This window comes from Bufo bufo, chromosome 3 (assembly GCF_905171765.1).
Source record: "Bufo bufo chromosome 3, aBufBuf1.1, whole genome shotgun sequence".
Lineage (NCBI taxonomy): Eukaryota > Metazoa > Chordata > Amphibia > Anura > Bufonidae > Bufo > Bufo bufo.
Genome location: NC_053391.1, coordinates 684,398,894 through 684,424,831, shown reverse-complemented (window position 1 = coordinate 684,424,831; position 25,938 = coordinate 684,398,894). Strand labels below are relative to the sequence as shown.

The following is a 25,938-nucleotide window of genomic DNA, read 5'->3' as shown; positions in this document are numbered from 1 at the left end:
CCCAGAGTGACCCCATAACAGTGCCTCCGTAAGGGTAAAGGGGTTCCCCATACCAGTGCCCTCATATCTGCAATCCCTGAGTGACCCCATAACAGTGCCTCCATGACCATATAAATAAGACAGTGCCAGGGCCTCAATTAGGGGGCGCCTTCAAATAGTCAAACCCAGAGTGACCCATATAACAGCTCCCTGCAAACAACAGCAGCCAAAACATGGCCTCATATGAGAAACATCCCCCACATAAGTGACAGCCATTGTTCCCTCGTGTCTCTGAAGCCCCGAGTGCCCCCATTACATGATGAGGTACCCACACAACAGTGGCAGCCAAAACACCCCATTACAGCCCTCCTATGAGACACAGCCCCACATTAGTGACGCTCTGAGTCCCTCCCTCAGTACTCCGCAGCTTCCCTTGGATTGGCAGAGAAGAGTCACGTGTTATCCCCTCCAGCACGTGACCTCATAGTCATTGTCTCGCTTGAGGACAGCGTAATGAGTCGGCCATTTTAGTGTAGTCCTCCAGACTAAACGCCATCAGCCGTACTTCTTCATTTTGGCGTAGAAATAAAACCGAGCATCTCCTGTACTTACCGAAACCGTCTCGGTATATTCACATCTCACCGCCTGCACAGTTTTAGTAAACGCCAATTGGGAGGAGAGAGGCGACATTTTGTTGTAGCCTCTCAGAGCCTTGACACTGGAATGCAGATGCTAGAGCGGCAGTCACGTGACTACAACTCCCAGCTCCCTTTGCGGCAGTAAATGTGTATCCTTTGATAGTTCCAGGTAGGAGCTGCCCCAGTCACTCGCTTCCTGTGGTAATGTATCTACTACTACTACCACCATCATCCTTATCAGACATAGTGGCATCAAAACTGATTATTTGAATCACAGAGCAGTGTAGAGGTGCAGGGCATTTATTTTAATGGAGTCTGATGTGTCCCCACTCGCTCTGTGTCTCCACTACGTGTTGTCCATATTTATTTGCCGTTTATTTCATTATTTTATTGCAGTTTCGTCCCTGCCGAGGCGCTTTCATGGTCGATGTCCACCGTGAGAAGCTCTCCATGGCTGATGAGAAGATGGGCGGCGATGAGATGACCCAGAAGATACTGAATGTCACCCTGGAGATCATCTACCTTCTGACCGGAGAGGTGAGGGACCGCCGGGTCACATGATTTCACTTATCTCTATGAATCAATCCAGAGTGTGACGGTGGAGGAGGTGCATTCTGGGAAAGAGAGGTCATGTGACACCACCTATCGTTATTAATAAATCCAGAGTGTGATGGAGGAGGTGGTGCATTCTGGGAGAGAGATGTCACGTGACACCACCTATCGTTATTAATAAATCCAGAATGTGATGGAGGAGGTGGTGCATTCTGGGAAAGAGAGGTCACGTGACATCACCTATCGTTATTAATAAATCCAGAATGTGATGGAGGAGGTGGTGGATTCTGGGAGAGAGATGTCACGTGACACCACCTATCGTTATTAATAAATCCAGAATGTGATGGAGGAGGTGGTGGATTCTGGGAGAGAGAGGTCACGTGACACCACCTATCGTTATTAATAAATCCAGAGTGTGATGGAGGAGGTGGTGCATTCTGGGAAAGAGAGGTCACGTGACACCACCTATCGTTATTAATAAATCCAGAATGTGATGGAGGAGGTGGTGCATTCTGGGAGAGAGAGGTCACGTGACACCACCTATCGTTATTAATAAATCCAGAATGTGATGGAGGAGGTGGTGCATTCTGGGAGAGAGAGGTCACGTGACACCACCTATCGATATTAATAAATCCAGAGTGTGATGGAGGAGGTGGTGCATTCTGGGAAAGAGAGGTCACGTGACACCACCTATCGTTATTAATAAATCCAGAGTGTGATGGAGGAGGTGGTGCATTCTGGGAGAGAGAGGTCACGTGACACCACCTATCGTTATTAATAAATCCAGAATGTGATGGAGGAGGTGGTGCATTCTGGGAAAGAGAGGTCACGTGACATCACCTATCGTTATTAATAAATCCAGAATGTGATGGAGGAGGTGGTGGATTCTGGGAGAGAGATGTCACGTGACACCACCTATCGTTATTAATAAATCCAGAATGTGATGGAGGAGGTGGTGGATTCTGGGAGAGAGAGGTCACGTGACACCACCTATCGTTATTAATAAATCCAGAGTGTGATGGAGGAGGTGGTGCATTCTGGGAAAGAGAGGTCACGTGACACCACCTATCGTTATTAATAAATCCAGAATGTGATGGAGGAGGTGGTGCATTCTGGGAGAGAGAGGTCACGTGACACCACCTATCGTTATTAATAAATCCAGAATGTGATGGAGGAGGTGGTGCATTCTGGGAGAGAGAGGTCACGTGACACCACCTATCGATATTAATAAATCCAGAGTGTGATGGAGGAGGTGGTGCATTCTGGGAAAGAGAGGTCACGTGACACCACCTATCGTTATTAATAAATCCAGAATGTGATGGAGGAGGTGGTGCATTCTGGGAGAGAGAGGTCACGTGACACCACCTATCGTTATTAATAAATCCAGAATGTGATGGAGGAGGTGGTGCATTCTGGGAGAGAGAGGTCACGTGACACCACCTATCGATATTAATAAATCCAGAATGTGACGGTGGAGGTGGTGGATTCTGGGAAAGAGAGGTCACGTGACACCACCTATCGTTATTAATAAATCCAGAGTGTGATGGAGGAGGTGGTGCATTCTGGGAAAGAGATGTCACGTGACACCACCTATCGATATTAATAAATCCAGAATGTGATGGTGGAGGAGGTGCATTCTGGGAAAGGGAGGTCACGTGACACCACCTATCATTATTAATAAATCCAGAATGTGACGGTGGAGGTGGTGGATTCTGGGAAAGAGAGGTCACGTGACACCACCTATCGTTATTAATAAATCCAGAATGTGATGGAAGATTCTGGGAAAGAGAGGTCACGTGACACCACCTATCGTTATTAATAAATCCAGAATGTGATGGAGGAGGTGGTGCATTCTGGGAAAGAGGGGTCACGTGACACCACCTATCGTTATTAATAAATCCAGAATGTGATGGAGGAGGTGGTGCATTCTGGGAAAGAGGGGTCACGTGACACCACCTATCGTTATTAATAAATCCAGAATGTGGAGGTGGTGGATTCTGGGAAAGAGAGGTCACGTGACACCACCTATCGTTATTAATAAATCCAGATTGTGATGGAGGAGGTGGTGGATTCCGGGAAAGAGGGGTCACGTGACACCACCTATCGTTATTAATAAATCCAGAGTGTGATGGAGGAGGTGGTGGATTCTGGGAAAGAGAGGTCACGTGACACCACCTATCGTTATTAATAAATCCAGATTGTGATGGAGGAGGTGGTGCATTCTGGGAAAGGGAGGTCACGTGACACCACCTATCGTTATTAATAAATCCAGAATGTGATGGAAGATTCTGGGAAAGAGAGGTCACGTGACACCACCTATCGTTATTAATAAATCCAGAATGTGATGGAGGAGGTGGTGCATTCTGGGAAAGAGGGGTCACGTGACACCACCTATCGTTATTAATAAATCCAGAATGTGGAGGTGGTGGATTCTGGGAAAGAGAGGTCACGTGACACCACCTATCGTTATTAATAAATCCAGATTGTGATGGAGGAGGTGGTGGATTCTGGGAAAGAGGGGTCACGTGACACCACCTATCGTTATTAATAAATCCAGAGTGTGATGGAGGAGGTGGTGGATTCTGGGAAAGAGAGGTCACGTGACACCACCTATCGTTATTAATAAATCCAGATTGTGATGGAGGAGGTGGTGCATTCTGGGAAAGGGAGGTCACGTGACACCACCTATCGTTATTAATAAATCCAGAATGTGATGGAGGAGGTGGTGCATTCTGGGAAAGAGAGGTCACGTGACACCACCTATCGTTATTAATAAATCCAGACTGTGATGTGGAGGTGGTGCATTCTGGGAAAGAGAGGTCATGTGACACCACCTATCGTTATTAATAAATCATAATGTGATGGAGGAGGTGGTGCATTCTGGGAAAGGGAGGTCACGTGACATCACCTATCGTTATTAATAAATCCAGAATGTGATGGAGGAGGTGGTGCATTCTGGGAAAGGGAGGTCACGTGACACCACCTATCGTTATTAATAAATCCAGAATGTGATGGAGGAGGTGGTGCATTCTGGGAAAGGGAGGTCACGTGACACCACCTATCGATATTAATAAATCCAGAATGTGATGGAGGAGGTGGTGGATTCTGGGAAAGAGAGGTCACGTGACAACACCTATCGTTATTAACCCCTTAAGGACTCAGCCCTATTTCACCTTAAGGACTTGGCCATTTTTTGCAAATCTGACCAGTGTCACTTTAAGTGCTCATAACTTTAAAACACTTTGACTTATCCAGGCCGTTCTGAGATTGTTTTTTCGTCATATATTGTACTTCATGACACTGGTAAAATGAAGTCAAAATAATATTTTTTTTTTGCATTAAAAAATACCTAATTTACCCAAAATTTGGAAAAATTTGCAAATTTCAAAGTTTCAGTTTCTCTACTTCTGTAATACATAGTAATACCCCCAAAAATTGTGATGACCTTACATTCCCCATATGTCTACTTCATGTTTGAATTATTTTGGGAATGATATTTTATTTTTTGGGGATGTTACAAGGCTTAGAAGTTTAGAAGCAAATCTTGAAATTTTTCAGAAATTTACAAAAAACAAATTTTTAGGGACCACTACAGCTCTGAAGTCACTTTGCGAGGCTTACATAATAGAAACCGCCCAAAAATGACCCCATTCTATAAACTACACCCCTCAAGGTATTCAAAACTGATTTTACAAACTTTGTTAACCCTTTAGGTGTTGCACAAGAGTTATTGGCAAATGGGGATGAAATTTGAGAATTTCATTTTTTTGCCAAATTTTCCATTTTAACCCATTTTTTCCACTAACAAAGCAAGGGTTAACAGCCGAACAAGACTGTATCTTTATTGCCCTGACTCTGCCGTTTACAGAAACACCCCATATGTGGCCGTAAACTACTGTACGGCCACACAGCGGGGCGTAGAGTGAAAGGTGCGCCGTTTGGTTTTTGGAAGCCAGATTTTGCTGGACTGTTTTTTGGACACCATGTCCCATTTGAAGCCCCCCTGATGCACCCCTAGAGTAGAAACGACATAAAAGTGACCCCATCTAAGAAACTACACCCCTCAAGGTATTCAAAACTGATTTTACAAACTTTGTTAACCCTTTAGGTGTTGCACAAGATTTAATGGAAAATACAGATACAATTTCAAAATTTCACTTTTTTGGCAGATTTTCCATTTTAATATTTTTTTTCCAGTTACAAAGCAAGGGTTAACAGCCAAACAAAACTCATTATTTATGGCCCTGATTCTGTAGTTTACAGAAACACCCCATATGTGGCCGTAAACTACTGTACGGGCACACAGCAGGGCGTAGAGTGAAAGGTGCGCCGTATGGTTTTTGGAAGGCAGATTTTGCTGGACTGGTTTTTTGACACCATGTCCCATTTGAACCCCCCTGATGCACCCCTAGAGTAGAAACTCCAAAAAAAGTGACCCCATTTTAGAAACTACGGGATACGGTGGCAGTTTTTTTGGTACTAGTTTAGGGTACATATGATTTTTGGTTGCTCTATATTACACTTTTAGTGCGGCAAGGTAACAAGAAATAGCTTTTTTGGCACGTTTTTTTTTTGTTATTTACAACATTCATCTGACAGGTTAGATCATGTGGTAATTTTATAGAGCAGGTTGTCACGGATGCGGTGATACCTAATATGTATACTATTTGTTTTATTTATGTAAGTTTTATACAATGACTTCATTTTTAAAACCAAAAAAATGTTTTAGTGTCTCCATAGTCTAAGAGCCATAGTTTTTTCAGTTTTTGTGTGATTATCTTAAGTAGGGTCTCATTTTTTGCGGGATGAGATGACGGTTTGATTGCCACTATTTTGGGGTGCATATGACTATTTGATCGCTTGCTATTACACTTTTTGTGACGTAAGATGACAGAAAAATGGCTTTTTTTACACCGTTTTTATTTTTATTTTTTTACGGTGGTCATCTGAGGGGTTAGGTCATGTGATATTTTTATAGAGCCGATCGATACGGACGCGGCGATACCTAATATGCATACTTTATTTTTATTTATGTAAGTTTTACACAATGATTTCATTTTTGAAACAAAAAAAAATCATGTTTTAGTGTTTCCATAGTCTAAGAGCCATAGTTTTTTCAGGTTTTCGGCGATTATCTTGGGTAGGGTATGATTTTTGCGGGATGAGATGACGGTTTGATTGGTACTATTTTGGCGTACATGCGACTTTTTTGATCACTTTTATTACCTTTTTTGGGAAGTAAGGTGGGCAAAATTTCTATTTTCTCATAGTTTTTATTTTTATGGCGTTCACCGTGCGGGGAAAGTAACATGACCGTATTATAGATCAGGTCGTTACGGACGCGGCAATACCTAATATGTGTAGTGTATTTTATTTTTAAAATTTTTATTCAGTGATAAATGTTTTTGGGTTTTTTTCTTAACTTTTTTCACTTTATTAAAAAAATTTTTGACCCAGACCCACTTGGTTCTTGAAGATCCAGTGGGTCTGATGTCTGTATAATACAGTACAGAACCCTATATAGGGTTCTGTACTGTATTTTACTTACACTGAACAGATATATGCTTTTAGCATAGATCTGTTCAGCACCATGGACAGCAGGACGCCTGAGAAGGCGTCCTGTTGCCATGGGAACCTTCCCCGTCTGACACAACTTCGCAGACGGGGAAGGGTAAGCACAGGGCTGAGGGGGGCTCTCTGGGGGCTCTCTCCCTCTCCATCAGGGGGGCTGCAAAGGCACAGCAGCCCCCCGATGGGAGAGGGAGGGAGCTCCCTGACCGATGACAGATAACCTTTTCCATACCGCGGTCTGTACGGACCGCGGTATGGAAAGGGTTAAACGGCTGACATCTGCACAGATGTCAGCCGTTTATACCAGGGTGTCAGCAATGTGCTGGCACCCTGGTATAACCACTAGAAGCCAACGAATTTTCAAGGGGAGGCGGGCGGGGGATCGCGATCCCGCCTGCCGCATTATCGCTATTAGTAAAGCAGGGATACAACAGGGAGCTCATGAATTCTGGGAAAAGCAGGTCACATGACATCAGTTATCACCTATGAGAGGGTGCGGGTCGATTTGTGGGATTAGCTCACATGATCTCTAATTATAAAGCAGCCACAGGTAAGGGGGTCCGGGTAGCGATATGCCACCAATGTGTCAGGTGGACCAGCCGCTTGACTAGTGCATGCAAAAGAAAAAGGTGAAAAATTGTTCAGGTCGTTAAAGGCATTGCTCATCCATAATAACGTGTTACCTCTCTACAGGATAGGGCATAAGTCTCTGATCAGTTATGGTCTGACAGCTGAGACCCCCACGATCACTGGGTGCTCAGGGTATTTGGATTGACATTCATTCATTCTCTATCTGATTGATGGAAATAGCCAAGCGCTGTACTTGTCCCCAGGACCCCATTCTTAAGATTATGGGGGGGTTCCAGCTGTCAGACCTCAACTCATCAGATACTTAGAGGTGATGGGCTGTTATGGTGGGACAGCCCCTTTGTTGCCCAGCCTGGGTATTAAGGGGTTAATAAGTTAGGGATGTGACCTCGGAGGTGGTAAATGCTAAGAAAACAAGGTCACGTTTACTAAGTCCGGGACGACACCAGAGGGATCCTGGGGACTTTGTCTCATGATGTCACTCAGGGAGAATCTTTACAGTCCTCTTTCGTGCCTCCATCTTGGTTCTTGTCTCATTAGGATTATGGTCCCATAAAGAAGTCCACCCAGCATGGAGGACGGAGCGAGATCCGGAGAGCCACAGCGGAGCCTCTGCCTTCCTCCCAGAGAAACCACAAGAAGATCCTGGACCTGACCAACAAGATCATTGAGCTGCTGACGGCAGAGGTGAGAAGTGGGGGTCATTATACACAGACGTGGAGCGGATGAGGACATCAGTGCGGTCCTGTCCAAAATATAATGTCCTGAGAGGAAGCATCAGTGGAGTCTGGAGAACCTGAGGGAAGTTTATTGATGACGGGTAGGAGAAGTATTTAAAGAGGTTGTCCGGTCCAAAATCAGGCAGGAATCTACTTCTCGCTCTGTCTCCTATCAGGTATGTGCCTGATACACGGCCTGTTGTGTGCGATACTGCCTGCTGAAGTGTGTATCTAAACCCATTTTGTATGATCCTGCCTGCTGAGCTGTGTATCTAAACCCTTATGCACACAACCGTATCCATTTTGCGAGCCACATTTTTTGTAGTCCCATTGAGTTCTATGAATTTGAGGACCAGGATAGGACATATTCTATCTTTTCTGAAACTGACATATGGATATGGAAAGTACACTGATGACGTCCATGTGCTTTCCACATCCGTGTGTCAGTTCTGTGACAGATAGAACATGTCCTATTCTTGTCCTCATAATGCAGATGGAAAACCCATAGAACTCAATGGGACTGCAAAAAAAAAGTGAATCTCACACGGACAGTAACCTTATTTAGTGGATCCGCAACTGCAGACCGCAAAACGGATACAGTTCTGTGCCTGAGCCCTATCACTCATACTGAGCGTCCATGACAGTGACATCCACAGTGCCCCCATAACAGTGACATCCACAGCGCCCCCATAACAGTAACATCCCCAGCGCCCCCATAACAATGACATCCACAGTGCCCCGAGTACCATCCACAGTGCCCCATGTGCCATCCAGTGTGCCCCAATGTGCCATCCACATGGCCCCAATGTGCCATCCACATGGCCCCAATGTGCCATCCACAGTTCCCCAGTGACATCCAGTGCCCCCATGTGCCATCAATAGTGCCTCCATTGCCATCCACAGTGCCCCAAGTGACATCCAGTGCCCCCATGTGCCATCCTCATTGCCCCATTGTGCCATCCACAGTGCCAGTCAGTGCCCCAGTGAGATCCACAGCATAGCAATCAGCCACTGTGGCTGATCACTATGCTGTCACTCCTGCACAGCTCATACATCGCGCTGTGCAGGAGTCAGTACAGGCTTCACATAGAAGCCTGTACAATACAGAGAGCGGCCGACAATCCCGCGCATGCGCACTAGCTGAATGCTAGTGCGCATGCGCGGTGAGTGAAGACGGCCGGCCGGAGCTTTCTTTTGCAGGAGGCAGTGACATCATTCTTGACGATCCGTCTCCTGCTCAAGAAAGGAAGAGAAGAAGCAGTCACTTGACCGGGAGGCGAATCTTGGAAAGGGGTGCGCTGCGGAAGGTAAGTACCAGACCAACATTCTTCCCTCCACAGGCTAGAATTATGCCCCAAATTTAGGGTTAGCCCGGAGAATCCCTTTAACGATGAGCATGGCTGCAATCATTTACTACTCCAGACGTCCCCCCTGCTGTACTGCATTGTGATGCCAGTGTGCGGCAGAACACACAACGTCATATTACTGGCAGCAGAAGCCTGGAGAGCGGGGAGTATAGGAGGAGGGTTTTTTACCCTCTGGTCTGGGCTCTGATAACTTTAAAGGGTCTGAGCTTTGAATTAATTTTGGTGTCTGGTCTGGATGTAACTCTGGATCAGTAATAGATAAAGTACACAGTGACTCTACTAGCAGAATAGTGAGTGCAGCTCTGGAGTATAATATAGGAGGTAACTCAGGATCAGTACAGGATAAGTAATGTAATGTACACAGTGACTCTACTAGCAGAATAATGAGTGCAGCTCTGGAGTATAATATAGGAGGTAACTCAGGATCAGTACAGGATAAGTAATGTATGTACACAGTGACTGCACCAGCAGAATAGTGAGTGCAGCTCTGGAGTATAATACAGGATGTAACTCAGGATCAGTACAGGATAAGTAATGTATGTACACAGTGACTGCACCAGCAGAATAGTGAGTTCAGCTCTGGAGTATAATACAGGATGTAACTCAGGATCAGTACAGGATAAGTAATGTAATGTATGTACACAGTGACTGCACCAGCAGAATAGTGAGTGCAGCTCTGGAGTATAATACATGATGTAACTCAGGATCAGTACAGGATAAGTAATGTAATGTATGTACACAGTGACTGCACCAGCAGAATAGTGATTACAGCTCTGGAGTATAATACAGGATGTAACTGAGGATCAGTACAGGATAAGTAATGTATGTACACAGTGACTGCACCAGCAGAATAGTGAGTGCAGCTCTGGAGTATAATACAGGATGTAACTCAGGATCAGTACAGGATAAGTAATGTATGTACACAGTGACTGCACCAGCAGAATAGTGAGTGCAGCTCTGGAGTATAATACAGGATGTAACTCAGGATCAGTACAGGATAAGTAATGTAATGTATGTACACAGTGACTGCACCAGCAGAATAGTGAGTGCAGCTCTGGAGTATAGTACTGGATGTAATTGAGTATAAGTACAGGGGAACACACATGATGAATCCCCTGTACTGTGTCTGGACAGTGATAAGCTCCTCGTTGTATGTATCAGGTTCCTGTACGGTGTCAGGACGTCTCTGTCTATCTTTCTGTGCAGGAGTGGAGGTATTTAGAAGGACAGAAGGATCTGTACAAGGACGTCATGACGCAGACTCAGCCGCCCGTCGCATCATGGGGTAAGTGATATATAGTTGCAAGAAAAAGTATGTGAACCCTTTGGAATGATATGGATTTCTACACAAATTGGTCATAAAATGTGATCTGATCTTCATCTAAGGGCCCTTTCACACTTGCGTTGTTCTTTTCCGGCATAGAGTTCCGTCGTCGGGGCTCTATGCCGGAAGAATCCTGATCAGTTTTATCCTAATGCATTCTGAATGGAGTGAAATCCGTTCAGGATGCATCAGGATGTCTTCAGTTCCGGAACGGAACGTTTTTTGGCCGGAGAAAATACCGTAGCATGCTGCGCTTTTTTCTCCGGTCAAAAATCCTGAACACTTGCCGCAAGGCCGGATCCGGAATTAATGCCCATTGAAAGGCATTAATCCGGATCCGGCCTTAAGCTAAACGTTGTTTCGGGTCATTACCGGATCCTACGTTTAGCTTTTTCTGAATGGTTACCATGGCTCCCAGGACACTAAAGTCCTGTTTGCCATGGTAAAGTGTAGTGGGGAGCGGGGGAGCAGTGTACTTACCGTCCGTGCGGCTCCCAGGGCGCTTCAGAGTGACGTCAGGGCGCCCCACGCGCATGGGTGATGTGTCGCATGGATCACGTCATCCATGCGCATAGGGCGCTCTGACGTCATTCTGGAGCACCCCGGGAGCCGCACGGACGGTAAGTATACTGCTCCCCCGCTCCCCACTACTACTACGGCAACCAGGACTTTAATAGCGTCCTGGGTGCCATAGTAACACTGAACACATTTTGAAGACTGATCCGTCTTCAAATGCTTTCAGTTCACTTGCGTTATTACGGATCCGGCGGGCACCTCCGGCAAATGTAGTGCACGACGGATCCGGACAACGCAAGTGTGAAAGAGGCCTAAATCACAACAATAGACAATCACTGTCTGCTTAAACTAATAACACACAAAGAATTAAATGTTACTATGTTTTTATTGAACACACCATGTAAACATTCACAGTGCAGGTGGAAAAAGTATGTGAACCCCTAGACTAATGACATCTCCAAGAGCTAATTGGAGTGAGGTGCTGCAACAGGACAACGACCCAAAGCATAGAAGTAAATCAACAACAGAATGGCTTAAACAGAAGAAAATACGTCTTCTGGAGTGGCCCAGTCAGAGTCCTGACCTCAACCGGACTGAGATGCTGTGGCATGACCTCAAGAAAGCGATTCACATCAGACATCCCAAGAATATTGCTGAACCGAAACAGTTCTGTAAAGAGGAACGGTCAAGAATTACTCCTGACCGTTGTGCACGTCTGATCTGCAACTACAGGAAACGTTTGGTTGAAGTTGTTGCTGCCAAAGGAGGTTCAACCAGTTATTAAATCCAAGGGTTCACATACTTTTCCCACCTGCACTGTGAATGTTTACATGGTGTGTTCAATAAAAACATGGTAACATTTAACTCTTTGTGTGTTATTAGTTTAAGCAGACTGTGATTGTCTATTGTTGTGACTTAGATGAAGATCAGATCACATTTTATGACCAATTTGTGCAGAAATCCATATCATTCCAAAGGGTTCACATACTTTTTCTTGCAACTGTAACTAGATGCACACGTCCTCTGATAAATCCTATATATACAGTGTGTTCAGTCCCAGTAAAGGAATGGCATGGATTTGGCTCACACTCCTCTGTGCTGTTCATATGGTTGCTGTGTATATAATGTATTCAGTCACTGTGTTTGTCTATAGATAAGTCCAGTAAGAGAAACGCATCAGAGAGACGTCCCAGTACGGACGATCCACAGGAGTGTAAAGAGGAGAGTCCCAGCGGCCCGGAGGATGATCAGGTAGACGGGGATGAAGATTATTTTGTGTTGTCCTGAGTGATCTGAGATGAGTTGATTGCTAACTGTATAAATGGAGATAAAGAGACGGGGGTGTACATACATGACTCCTGATTGTGGTGGTCTGAATCCCTGCGCTCTGTTTAGGTTGAAAGCATATCAGTGATCAAGGTGGAAGCTGAAGAGACAGAGGTGGGGGAGGATGAGCCGTGCAAGGAGGAGGAGACCCCTACAGATATCTGTCCAGGTGAGTGATGTCCACTACACGCAAACAGGTAGCCATGGGGGAAAGGTAGGGTCTTTTTTTTACCTGTACAGATGCTCTCCAAACCCTATATGTTGTGTGTATGGCAGAATATTCTTCTCATCATGTCTAATTAACTCCTTACCAACATTAAAAGATGGCGCCCACCCATCTGAGCTGAGCAGGCGCCATAGCCACTGGGTTTATGAGTTTTACACAGAAGACAATCTGGAGGCAAAGTCCATGATAGGTGATATCATCGATCGTGGACTTTTAACCCTCAGATGTTCTGACCACTGCATCTGAGAGCTCAGCGCTTCCGGGTCTCAAGCAGTTCCCCTGCTCGGAGATCGAGGCAGTTGTTTGGTTTAAATGGCAGCCTTGGGCCCTTTGAATGCTCCAATGCCGGCCACAGGGATGTGGTAGGAAGTTCTGCCTATAGGAACGTAGTGAATCTTTCATAAACTGCAAAGATAATTCATCGCAGTCTATGGGAGAAGGAATCCCCTAAGGGGGACTTTAAATGAAGTAAAAGAAACATATTAAAAAACTATATAATAATTCAAATCACCCCCTTTCCACATATTAAAAATAAAGATTAGCTTTATACGAGTGTATTACTGTACAGCGGCGGCGGCATGAAGCGCACGGCGTCATAGCAACCAATGACGCCGTGCGCTCCTGCTCGGAACCGGAATCCAGCCCGGCATACCACGGACCGCTCTCGGCAGCGTGCATTCTGCCTAAATCGCATAAATGTAATCTTACTGATTTGAAAAATGAAGGGAACAGGTCCGTTTTTTCTGCGTATGAACCCCGTAAATCTGTGGTGGAATTACACCACATCATATGCAAAATGAAATGGTCACCATTTGAAAGCACAACTTGCCCCGCAAAAAACATGCAGCTATGGAAAAATAAAACAGTTATGGCTGTGGGAAGGCAGGGAGTGAAAAAATTCTAACAGAAAATCGCTTTGTCAGGAAGGGCTTAACTAACGACAGCGAGTAGAAGGCGACACCGATCATAAACTCACAATAATGCAAAACTAATTTGCATCCCTTTTTTTTCTTCCCAGGGAGCATTGTTTGTCCTAGAATCTGCCTACTCCAACTTGGTGGTCGCCACAAAGAGAAACGTAATTGATTTAGATGTGATTGACTTAATATTGCGTCTTAGGTCTCATGCACACAACCGTATCCATTTTCCGAATCCGCAAAACATGGTACCGGCTGTGCTCCCTACGCATTTTGCGGATTGGAACATCTGGCCCTATGGTAGGAATGCCTATTCTTGTCCGCAAAACGGACAAGAATATGACTAATCTATTTTATTTTTTTTCTATGGGGCCGTGGAGCGGATACGGACAGCACGCGGTGTCCTGTCCGTATCTTTTGCGGCTCCATTGAAATGAATGGATCCGCAAATAATGTGAATCGGATGTGGACTGAGAATACAGTTGTGTGCATGAGGCCTTACACTAATATATACTGACTCCTTTATGGGTGTTAAAGGGCATCTGTCAGCAGTTTTATACCTAAGACACTGGCTGACCTGTTCCATGTGCTCTTGGCAGCTGAAGACGTCTGTGCTGGTCCCATGTTCATATGTGCCCGCATTACTGAGAAGAATGAGGTTTTAGTATATGCAAAGGAGACTCTGGGAGCAACATCTTTCTCTGTAATGCGGGCACATATGAACATGGGACCAACACAGATGCCGTCAGCTGGCAAGTGCACATGTAACAGGTCAGCCAGTGTCATGGATACAAAACTTCTGACAGATGCCCTTTAATGAGGTACCAGTAAAGTAATCACATGGATTTGGAGTCCGGTGGGAACACTGGATCACATAACCCTGTGCTGTTTCTATCATGGCCGTGTATATCATGTATTCAGTCCCTGTGTGTGTCTCCTACAGATGAGTCCAGTAAGAGAAACACATCAAAGAGACGTTCCAGTATAGATGATCCACAGGAGTGTAAAGACGAAGGTCACAGCGTCCCGGCGGATAATCCGGTAGGTTGGGATGAGGATGACTCCACCAAATGAGTCCTCTGTACAGAGGTTCTCAAAGTGTAACTGGGATTTGTTTATCTTCTATATTGTGTAGGGACGGGCACGTTATAACATTCTTCTAATATACTTTATTAGGGAAAAATGTTTTGCTGTTCTAGAAGACATGATGTAGAGTCTTCTGAGTGTCATTAAAGGAGAGTCTGTCTTCAGCCTTCTACTGAGCACTTAAAGGGGTTGTCCGGGTTCAGAGCTGAACCCGGACATACCTCCATTTTCACCCCGGCAGCCCCCCTGACTTGAGCATCAGTTTCGGTGACGTACCGGGGCTCTCCATGGGGCTGCCAGGAAGCCTGGTGATGTCACCGGCACTGATGGGCTGGATTCAGTAAAACGGCTAGGGCAGCGCTAAAGCCCGCCCATCAGAGCCGTTGACGTCACCAAACACACTGCCGGGCGGAAGCCTCCGCCCGGCAGTGTGTTATGATAAACAAAAGAGCCTGTGCCCTGCGCGATTTAGCACAGGGCAAGGGAGCGCATCGGAGCCTGAGATGCTCCGATGCTAGCCTCAGGGGGGTTGCCTGGGTGAAAATAAGGATGTGTCCGGGTTCAGCTCTGAACCCGGACAACCCCTTTAAGACGTCTATGTGTCAGAATAAGTCATATAGGCCGGGCGATGGGAAGTGGTAGGGCACATGTACGTAGTCAGGGACTGGGGCATTGAGGAGGCAGCTGGAAGCCTCTGCATGTTACACACAGATGTCTTCAGCGCTTAGTAGAACTGAAGTCAGACTCTGCTAAGAAGACGCTTTACACCCCGTTTTCTAGGAGCTTTCCCTAATAAAGTATATTATAAAAATGTGTCCCTAAACTATACTGAAAATAAACTGAAATGACATTCACACTTTAAAATGTACTCGTACTTTCAAAAAACTTTTGATATGTTAGAGCTACGTACCGAAGGTTTTGTTCGGTGGGGGTCTGGGTGCCGAGACCCCAACTAATCGCTAGAACGAGGAGAAAGAAGCCCTCTCTCCCCACTCCATAGAAAGTCTATGAATCCATCTCAAGTCCACATCTTTCTCTTCATTCTATCGATCGGTGGGGGGTCTCAGGACTCAGACCCCCACTGATCAAAAACTATAATATATCACTGTGACATGTCAAAAGTTTTTGTTTGTTTTTTAAAGTACAGATATAATTTAAAGAAACTCTCTAAACGAAAAAAAAAGATACTTTGATACTTCTCCTCCTCGGGCCCTGCACTGAGCATAACACAGAATATCAGCTTTACCTATACACATATATAGTATAGACAAGCTCTTTCCATTTGTCCTAGTAGTGCATGTCGGAGTAGTAAAGGGGGGCTCTCACCCGTTCTAATTGTCAGATTTTAATGGGAACCAAGGAATGATATATTTTCACATCATCATCATCATCGGGTGTGACAGTCTCCACTTACAGCTCCATCAACATCTTTTCATATTCTTACCATACTAATTTCTCCCTTCTCACCTCAGTGGTTCCATTCCTTTAAAGGCGCGTCTGCATTCTTTCAAAAACAGCACCGTCCTTGCGCGTGGTATTGTAGCTCAGCTCTTTCCACTTCAGTGGATCTGGCCTGCAATACCATACCTGGCCTGTGTACAGGGTTGGCGCTGTGCACTATAGTACGAATTTCTGTTCTGTCTTTAGATTGGAAGCTTAACAGTGATCAAAGTAGAACCTGAAGAGATTGAGGTCTGGGGGAATGGGCCGTACGAGGAGGAGGAGGAGGCGGCCCCTAAATCTGTCCATCCAGGTGAGTGACGTTCAATACAACATACAGCTAGCTTTGGGTGAGGGGACCCAATGAGGGCTCATAGAGACCTATTGAGTTATATGGAAGGGTAGTCAAAAACAGTAACAGGTCAGATATATCTATATAATCACTGTATGTGTCTCCTATAGAATGGTCCAGTAAGAGGAAGACATCAAAGAAACGACCCAGACTGAACAATCCAAAGGAGCCTACAGAGGACAATCCCAGCGTCCCGGAGGAGGATCAGGTAGGTGGAGAGGAGAATGATTCCACCAAATCAGTGATCTGTTACCTTAAAGGGGTTCCACAGAATAGTTGTTAAGTATATGACTGGTGGATTTCTAATTGATGGGACCCCAGTGTGAGTGGCGCAACGGTCTGACATATGCACTGCTAGGATAGCCAAGTGATGTGCTTGGCAATATCTTGCAGGCCCATATAGAATGGATGGAGCTGCAGTGCACATGTGAGACCATCGCTGCATTCCAGGGCCCCATTCTCATGATCGATCAGACCACAACCGATACGGCAGTCCCATAGAGAATGAATGGAATGGCAGCGCGGTAGTGCGACCATCGCTCTCTTCACGCCAGGAGCCCCTTTGGTGAGGTCCTAGTTCTTATGGTGTGATAGATCCTTTAAGGGTACAGTTTAATGTAGCAGATATTCCACTGCAGATTTGCCTCGGATTTCGCTCTGTGCGTTGCAAAGGGTTAACTGTACAGTGGAAATTCAAAGCTTGAGGATTTAAAATCTGCACCTCGGGTGAATTTGCTCTACAGATTAATTTTTTTCATAGCGTGTGGATGAGATTTCTTTGCTGGTACTGTAAAACGGCAGATTTGCCATACGTCTACGTTATAGGCGTAGAAAACGTGCTAAATCCACGCTAGCGAGGCTGCTGGTGTAGATTTAGACTGGCGGTGGATGTAGAGGCCGGCGCGGACCCACTGCCAGCGCCAAGGGGTATTAAGACCGATGTCAAAAATGCCAGTCTTAATAAATGACCCCCATAGTATTTATGGCCAGTTTTAGCTTCATGTTAGGGAGGCAGCGAGTGCAGAAGTTAGTGAGAAGCGTCTTCACTTCGCTGCGGCTTTTTTTTTTAAATAAAAAAGTGCAAAATCAATTAATAAAGCATATTGCAAAAATGATCAGTATCACTTGCTCTACACATTTAACCAAAAAATAAGAAAAAAATTTAATATGACTTAAATGAGAAAAGTTATTCAAATGTGTATAAAAAAAATGTGAACGCAAAAATAAAGTTATAGCTCCAGGAAGGCAGAGAGTTAAAAAAGGAAAAACCGCCCGGGGCTGAAACGGTTGAAGGAACACGCCAGGGAGATTGAAACACTATGGGCAGGGCTTGAAACATGTATTGAATATGTGTCATGCTCCGCCCCTTCTGGGTGTCAGAGCAGAAAGCCACCGCGATACCGGTTTGGATTGTTCCTTGTTCTTGCCCTCCACTCTTCGCCCCAACCAGATTCCCTTTTTGGACCCTGCAGGGCCCCGGTGTCTCAGACGGTTGGTTTCAGAGCCGAGATGTCATTTATTTCTTGTATTTATCTCTCTTTAGGTTGGAAGTTTAAGAATTATCAAAGTAGAAACTGAAGAGGTGGGAGTTTGGGGGAAAGAGCCGCGTAAACGGAAGAAACGTTCAAATGTCAGTCCAGGTGAGTGATGCCTACGGATGCTCCGCCATGGGGGATGTAAAAAAAGGAAAGGCATACCGCCACTGCACCTGCCAGAAATATGTTGTCGGCAGTACAGCCTCGGGCTTGGGCCTGTAACAAGCAATCATGTAGTATCCCTATCTATACAAAATCCTAGTATTTGAAATGAATAACCTAAAGGCTGTGGCCCCTTCGCCCCCATGATAACACTTCTTGTTCTAACCCCTGGACTTTTCATTGGACGTTGTTTGGATTTACGTCGCCACATACATCACTATTCACATCCTGTGCCATGTTGGACATGTACCGTACAGCAGGTGTATAGATCGTGAACACCACGGTACATTCTGCTGAGCCAGCACCGTCGGCAGCGGGTGTCAACCGTAATATTCAGATGACGCTGAACTTCAGCCTCGGCCCTTAGATGCTGCTGGGTCATCACCTTTTTGGTTACATCACCTCTATTAAAAAATAATAATAATTTGGAATAAAAATTGATCAAAAAGTCCCCCATAATAGTAGCAAACTACATAACATCCCACAATACACAACTACATCGATAGAAAAAAGTCATGGCATTCCAAACACAACCTTAAGGGGTTAAAGGGGTAACTGCATCATGAAGACAGAGCACTCCTCTGAATGACTGCGGTGTCATACATTTTGCTGGCTGTACATGGAGTCAGTGGGGACCGAGTTGCTTTAAAGGGGTTGGCCACTTTCTGGTTATTGTTGACCAATGTGTATATAAGATAATTATATGGCACTTACTAATGTAGCCTATGTCGAAATTCTGCACCATTTTCTGTATTTTATAAGGTGCACAACGTCTTTTGTGCTGTCCACACAGAGATCTTGTCCATCAAATGGCTGCTGATGGAGGGTCAAGTGACCAGGCAAATCGCCTCCATGTGACGTCTGCTCCATCCAAACACACTGCACCTGCACTGAACTCCAAACAGAACAAGTGCAGATGGTGGGGCAGCGTATCTGGATGGAGGAGACGTCACATCGAGGCCATTTGACCCTCCATCAGCAGCCATTTTTTGGACAAGATTAGGGATGAGCGAATCGACTTCAGGTGAAACATCCGAAGTCGATTCGCATATAACTTTGTTTCAATGCTGTAAGTAGCGAGCGCTCCGTACAGTATTAGAATGTATTGGCTCGAACTTCAGAAATTGATTTAGACTGTAAAAAACGAGATTTTTGTGCATCAGCGGGTGCCTCCTTGGGCCGCATGGTCTTGCAGGCAGCAGTTCTTAGTGGCCCTCAGGGGCGCTTGCTCCATGGGTCTGTGGTTTTACCTCCCTGTGGACTGCTCTAGGACGTCCCACGGTCTCTGTGTCCCCCAATGAATATGGGCGAGAAAACAAGATTTTTGTAAAACTTACCAGAAAAATCTCTTTCTCGCTCTTCATTGGGTGACACAGAGACCGTGGGTATAGCCATGTCCTCTAGGAGGCGTTGACACTAGTAAAAGCTGTTAGCTCCTCCCCTGGCAGCTATACCCCCTCCAGCCTGGAGAGAGAGCTTCAGTTTGTGAGAAGCAGTAGGAGAAGCAAGTAAACCAACGAAAAACCTGGAACAGCACAATGCCAAGAACCGAACCAGGTTCTAACCAGCAACAGCCACCACTGTGGCCGAGCAACAATACTGGGTGGGTGCTGTGTCCCCCAATGAAGAGCGAGAAAGAGATTTTACTGGTAAGTTTTACAAAAATCTTGTTTTCTCGCCCATATTCATTGGGGGACACAGAGACCGTGTGACGTCCGAGAGCAGTCCACAGGGAGGGAAAACCACAGACCCATGGAGCAAGCGTCCCTGCAGGCCACTAAGAACTGCTGCCTGCAAGACCATGCGGCCCAAGGCGGCACCCGCCGATGCATACGGTAAGTATGCACCTGGCAGAATTTAGCGAATGTGCATAAGGAGAAGTAGCCGCCCTGCACAACTGTGCGGCCGAACCTTGAATCCTCCGAGGCCAAGAGCGCCCACCGCTCTGGAGGAGTGAGCCGTGACACCGAAGGGCGGAACCCTGCCCCGGGTGCAGTATGCTTAAGCAAATGCAGACGTGCAATTGCCACCCTGGAGGCCGCCAATGCCTAGCGAGGACCCTCCGGGATGACAAAAACCGGAAGGAACTGGAGGAACCATACGCCGGAAGGAACTGGAGGCTGGCAAATAGATCGCCAGAGCCCTGACAACGTCCAAATGACCTAACTCCCTTTCCCTAGGGTGTGAAGGGGAGGGACACAGTGATGGAAGGACAGTTTCTTCATTGAAATGGAAACCAGAGACCACCGTCGGGAGAAAGGAATGAACGGGCCGGGGAACCGCTTATGCCTGTCAGAACCAGAAGGTTCTCTGCAAGAGAGCGCCCCAACCCGGACACCCGTCTGATGGATGTGATAGCCACAAGAAAAAAAACACCTTCCAGGACAGGAGTCGGAGTGACATCTCCCGCAAGGTTCAAGGGAAGAATTCCAGAGCGCTGAAAGGACTAAGGTCAGATCCCAAGGCGGTAAAGGAGGACGGTATGGAGGAACCGTATATGCCATTCCCTGAAGGAAGGTAATATTGGCCCCGGGTGAGTCAGAGGACGCTGGAAAAGGATACACAGCGCCGAACCTGACACAGCAAGGAAATAATGGCCAAACCAAAAACCCAGGACCGCAGGATCCACCCCTGCTAAAGGGAAGCGCTCCACGGAAATGATAAGTGGTCCACCAATCTCCCCCGAGCCGAAGAGACTTGTGGGGAGACTGAGAAGCTGGCTGATAAGATACCGAGAAAAAAACGCCTGAATGAGGCATGTCCAACCACAAGCCAAGGAATCAACACATTGGATCGGTAAAAGTAGAGACGATATGAGAATCATCGGCGGTGGAGTTCCGTCAGCGACCGTGTATTGACGGTGTAGCAACACTGCTCGACTGAAATTTCGACCAGACCAAGATGAGAGAAAAAACTCCTGCCTCGAGGAGGAAGAATAGAAGGGGTGTTCCGTTCCAGGAACGAAACTCCATCAACAGTCGTGACAGCACCCTCCCTCATCCTGGCGTGGTGAGTCTCGTAGTCTAGCCACGGAATCTGCAGTGAAAAGGCATGACTACATCGGACTGACATGGCAGTCACTAGTCAAGTAATGAGAGAGGTAGTTGTAGATACGGGTAGTACACCCAGGACCAACGGGTAGGATTTGAAAAAACGTCACGGCCCAACAGTCGGGCCGGAACAAGACTTGGAAGAAAAAAACACAGAACCAATACCCTGCATCAACATAGATGAGGGGAAGTAGTAACGTAGGAGCTACCAAGGTTTGCGGAGTGGCCGTGAACCCTGAGCCCAAGGAAAAAGTGGCAGGGCGAAGCCAATTCCTCATCTGAGACTGGCACTACACAGAAGTAGCCACCGGATGATAGTGGCGGTGCCATACTCCTCCTAAGGAGGGGGCCATACAGCGTACGCCACCGAATTCAGCGGTAGAAGAATCCGTCCCCTGACGAAGGAACCATGCAGGAGGAGCCAGAGTATGTAAAGGCTACTCCCGGACCCCTGTACCGTAGGCGTCGCAGCGTGCCCCGCCAGCACAAACTGAGGGGCAGACTAGAGGAGTCCAGCAGAAGCCATGGTACCATACTGCCCCAGGGAAGGAGAGCTCATCTTAAACCCTCCACCTGGGAAGGGCGTAGAATAGGAACAACCGCCAAGCCAGCGTCAGGGTAGAACCCCTACCTGATGGAATGCCCCACTGCAGCGACTGCGAACGCTAGTACCAGCGAAAACTCCGCACCAGCGAAGGGGAACACGCTGCAAAGCTGAACCAGAGTGCCAGCACAACCACTTCCCACATCAGTAATGGTGGATAGAGAATATAGAGTCAGTGCAATACTCGACTCGCTGGAACGTAATCACAATATTACGTGCCTTGGTGTACGCACTACACATTGTTGAAGACACATATTGGTTCAATGGAGGACCCTGGAGATAGGGGACGCTAGGACACAAGGAGAGAGGTTGTCATATTCATGCCGCAAACCGTCACCGAAGGAAAAGGACACAACGTGGAAACAGCCACAGTATCCACTGGTGGAATACCATTAGAAGAAGAGTACAGGGCACCAGCGTGTATCGATACTCGCTACGCCCCACTTGTAGAAGAAGCTAATGCCTCTATAGCCCAGGCGTAGTTGAAGTGCAACATCCAAGATGTGTACTCATTCCCCACAGTAGTGGATGACTGTGGAAAGGGCAATGCTGCAATTATCCCACCAATGAAAGGGGGTAATGCTTAAGGCAAGCACTGCGCTCAGTGGTAGTGCAAGTACCCCACCATGAAGGGTGGCAATGCAGTAATGCATCTAGCAGGAACTGAATCCAAGTAGAGAGAATACGCCCCTTACGGAAAGGGCAAGGCATATGGAGAGTCCCGTATCAATACCCCACCTACATAAGGGGGTAAGATATGCAGTAAACACTGAAGCAGGGGTAATGTCATAGCGCCACCTATGGAAGAGACTAATGCATACAGTCAGTACTGCCCCCAGTGGGAATGCAGTTCCGCCACCTACTAAGAGGGGGAACGCCGACTGTCGGCACTGAAACAGCTAGTGCGGTTAGACCCCATGGAGGGAGGTAATATCCAAGGGAGTACTGTATCCAGTAGTAGTGCAAAGAATTTGCGCCAGACCAAATCCCCCCCTCATACCCGGGGATGAAAGATTGCGGCCTAGTAGGCCGCGAAGCCTGGGCCTAAGTTATAGACACGGCCGACCGGAATGCCCCCCGCTCTACTGACAGGCCGGCCGGGGCACAGAGGGTGAAGTGCGCCGCCCGGGTTGTAGTGACATTAGAATCGCCCTCCGGCCGTGAGACGCATCGCGGGCCGGAGGAAGAAGGAAGGAGTAGGCCCAACGTGAAGCCGGGGCCTAAATTTAACGGCGCCCGGACACAGTGCTGGAACCAAACGATCCCACGGTTCTCTTCTGGAGCAGCGCGCTTAGCGCCTGCTCCCTGGAAGGGCGGATTATGGCGCTGGGGAGGGGGGACCTCCTCCGCTCCCCTCCTGTAGCGAGGTAAAAAGATAAAAATTCAGAGCACAGCAGTGCGCTCGGCCGCCCGCTGTGCCTGCAGGAGATAGTGGCCGTTAACCCCCTATGTGCCCCGTGCAGTGTCGGCACAGAGGGAGGGGGGAGGAAATCCACCGGAGGTCCAGGGCTAGGATAAATGAAGCCCGGTGTCTGGCCCAGAGGGAGGGAGAACGGTGAAAGGGGTTTTGAACACAGAACACTGGGTATGAGGCAATTGCTTTTACCACTGAGCTTTGCCAAATAGGGAGGGAGGGAGAGGGTTAACATACTCACCTAGTCCCGTGTACTCACCTTATCTTCCTCCTCTTCTCTTCACCCTCCCTAAGTGGGCCCATAATGGTACCTTCTCCAGCAGGGTCACCTCCTCAGCAGCTGGCACCGGAGTGGCAGGAGTCTGGTATGGCGGGAGGGTCTTCTCTTTGGCGGACCTAGGTGACCCTTTGGCTGGCGGGATGCAGGGGAGCGAGGCTGCCCTGGTCCACCTTGTCTTCTGTGGGGGAGGCAGCAGTGCGGATGACCGGTCTTGCCTCCTATTGACACTAGAAAAAACTGAAGCTCCCTCTCCAGGCTGGAGAGGGTATGGCTGCCGGGGAGGAGCTAACAGCTTTTACTAGTGTCAGCGCCTCCTAGTGGACATAGCTATACCACGGTCTCTGTGTCCCCCAATGAATATGGGCGAGAAAAAACATTTCCCGAACTTGGGTTCGGTTCCAAGTGGTACCACTTGGATCTGAACCCGAGTTCGGGAAATGTTTTTTTTTTTTACAGTATAAATCAATTTCTGAAGTTATTATGTAATAACTTCGGCTCATCGGAGCCAATACATTCTAATACTGTACGGAGTAGCTCGCTCCGTACAGCATTGAAACAAAGTTATATGCGAATCGACTTCGGATGTTTCATCCGAAGTAGATTCGCTCCTCCCTAGGCAAGATCTCTGTGTGGGCAGCACAAAATACATTGTGTACCCTATCAAATAGAATTTCAACATAGGCTACATTAGTAAGCGCCATATAATCATCTTATATACACTTTGGTCAACAATAACCAGAAAGTGGCAAACCCCTTTAATGTAAATTTAACCCTTTGAAAACTCTGACTGTGTGTCTCTCTCTTGCAGCGTCGACCGTCTATAGTAATATATACACATGCATTGATTGTGGCAAAGGCTTCCCCTTTAAATCAAAGCTGATTCTGCACAGACGGACTCACACGGGAGAGGCGCCGTATTCGTGTGCTGTCTGCGGCAAATGCTTTAAACATAAAATGACGCTCGTCGACCACCAGAGAATCCACACGGGAGAGAAGCCCTTTGCCTGTTCTTTCTGTGGACAGAAATTTACCCACAGGTCCACCGCTCAGCAGCACGAGAGGACTCACACGGGCTTCAAGCCCTTCTCCTGCTCTGAATGTGGCCAGAGCTTCACCATGAAATCCTCGTGTGTCACCCACATGAGGCTCCACACGGGGGAGAAGCCGTTCTCCTGCGCCGATTGCGGTAAATGCTTTGCTCAGAAATCCGCCCACGACCAACACCGGTACCTTCACACTGGAGCGAAGCCGTACCCCTGTGCCGAGTGCGGGAAGAGCTTCTCGGGGAGGTCACTTCTTACAGAACACGAGAGGACACACACCGGGGAGCGGCCGTTTTCATGTTCTGAATGCGGGAAATCGTTTTCTCACAAATCTACCCTGACCACACACAAGTTAACGCACTCGGGGGTGAAGATGTTCTCCTGCTCTCAGTGCGACAAGTCCTTCACTACCAAAAAAGCTCTTGCAAGACACTTGCCAACCCACGCCGGGGAAAAGTAACTTTGCAATTGGGCTTGTTTTTTAAAAAAGAATCAAATCAGTTTTTTGTATACAGCTCCTAGGCAGAACTATGCATCACCTTAGTTACAGACTACAAACAAACCCCATGTAGTCTGATCCTGGAGCCAAGTGTTCATTTCACTAGGGTGGAGTAAAACAAGATCAGACTACACAGAGTATGTTTGTAGTCTGTAACCATGGAGACGCATAGGTCTGCAGATTTGCTGTTATACTCAAAATGGTAGATGTTGAATTACAACTATTTGAAAAGTTGCTTAACTTTTTTTTTAATGCGTTAGAGCAATAAAGAAAACTGTTGCAGATGTATACACACCCTTTAAAATGAACTGGGGGGGGGGGAAGAGGGGTGTTACCTACCTATGAAGTCCAATCCTTGCTGGACTATTTAGAAACCAGATCAATGTGGACAGTCTAAGTCTTCGCAGAGATGATCTCCGCTGTATTCCCAAATCCAGAGATCAGACGTTTGTATGAAAAACCAGGACCTGTCACATCAAGACCTGAGGTGCAATAAAAGGCAAAAGATTGCAAATTTTCTCTTAGGTCTTTTTGGATTTTTATGTTAGGAATAAATCATGGACAAAAGTATGTGAACCCCCCCAGCCGTCACGCTTACATGAGCTTGTTGGACCTCACCTCCCAAAACCATCGCCAACCCTTGGCACCGAGCATGCTGGTCCCATGATGATGTTCTGTACACCACTCCAGCCGACACTTGGCATTGAGCAGGCTGATCTTAGGCTTGACCAGGAGGCTCTTCGTTATGAG

The 25,938-nt window shown here is 46.9% G+C and overlaps 1 protein-coding gene across 6 annotated transcripts; it reads left to right on the top strand.

Annotated features, from left to right (window-relative positions):
* The first annotated feature begins 532 nt into the window (after positions 1 to 532).
* LOC120996512 (zinc finger protein 436-like) lies at positions 533 to 25,633 on the top strand. Of its 6 annotated transcripts, none has more exons than XM_040426455.1 (12): positions 533 to 786; positions 1,014 to 1,154; positions 7,869 to 8,015; positions 10,576 to 10,699; positions 12,408 to 12,505; positions 12,650 to 12,749; positions 13,825 to 13,884; positions 14,667 to 14,764; positions 16,457 to 16,562; positions 16,712 to 16,809; positions 18,145 to 18,241; positions 24,455 to 25,633. In XM_040426455.1, the coding sequence occupies exons 2-12, from the start codon at positions 1,038 to 1,040 to the stop codon at positions 25,147 to 25,149; spliced, it is 1,740 nt and encodes a 579-aa protein (XP_040282389.1). In that variant the 5' UTR covers positions 533 to 786; positions 1,014 to 1,037; the 3' UTR covers positions 25,150 to 25,633. The 6 variants fall into 6 exon arrangements, with proteins under 6 accessions (XP_040282389.1, XP_040282387.1, XP_040282390.1 ...); XM_040426453.1 differs by having other exon boundaries at positions 533 to 818; XM_040426456.1 differs by having other exon boundaries at positions 533 to 906.
* The last annotated feature ends 305 nt before the right edge of the window (positions 25,634 to 25,938 follow it).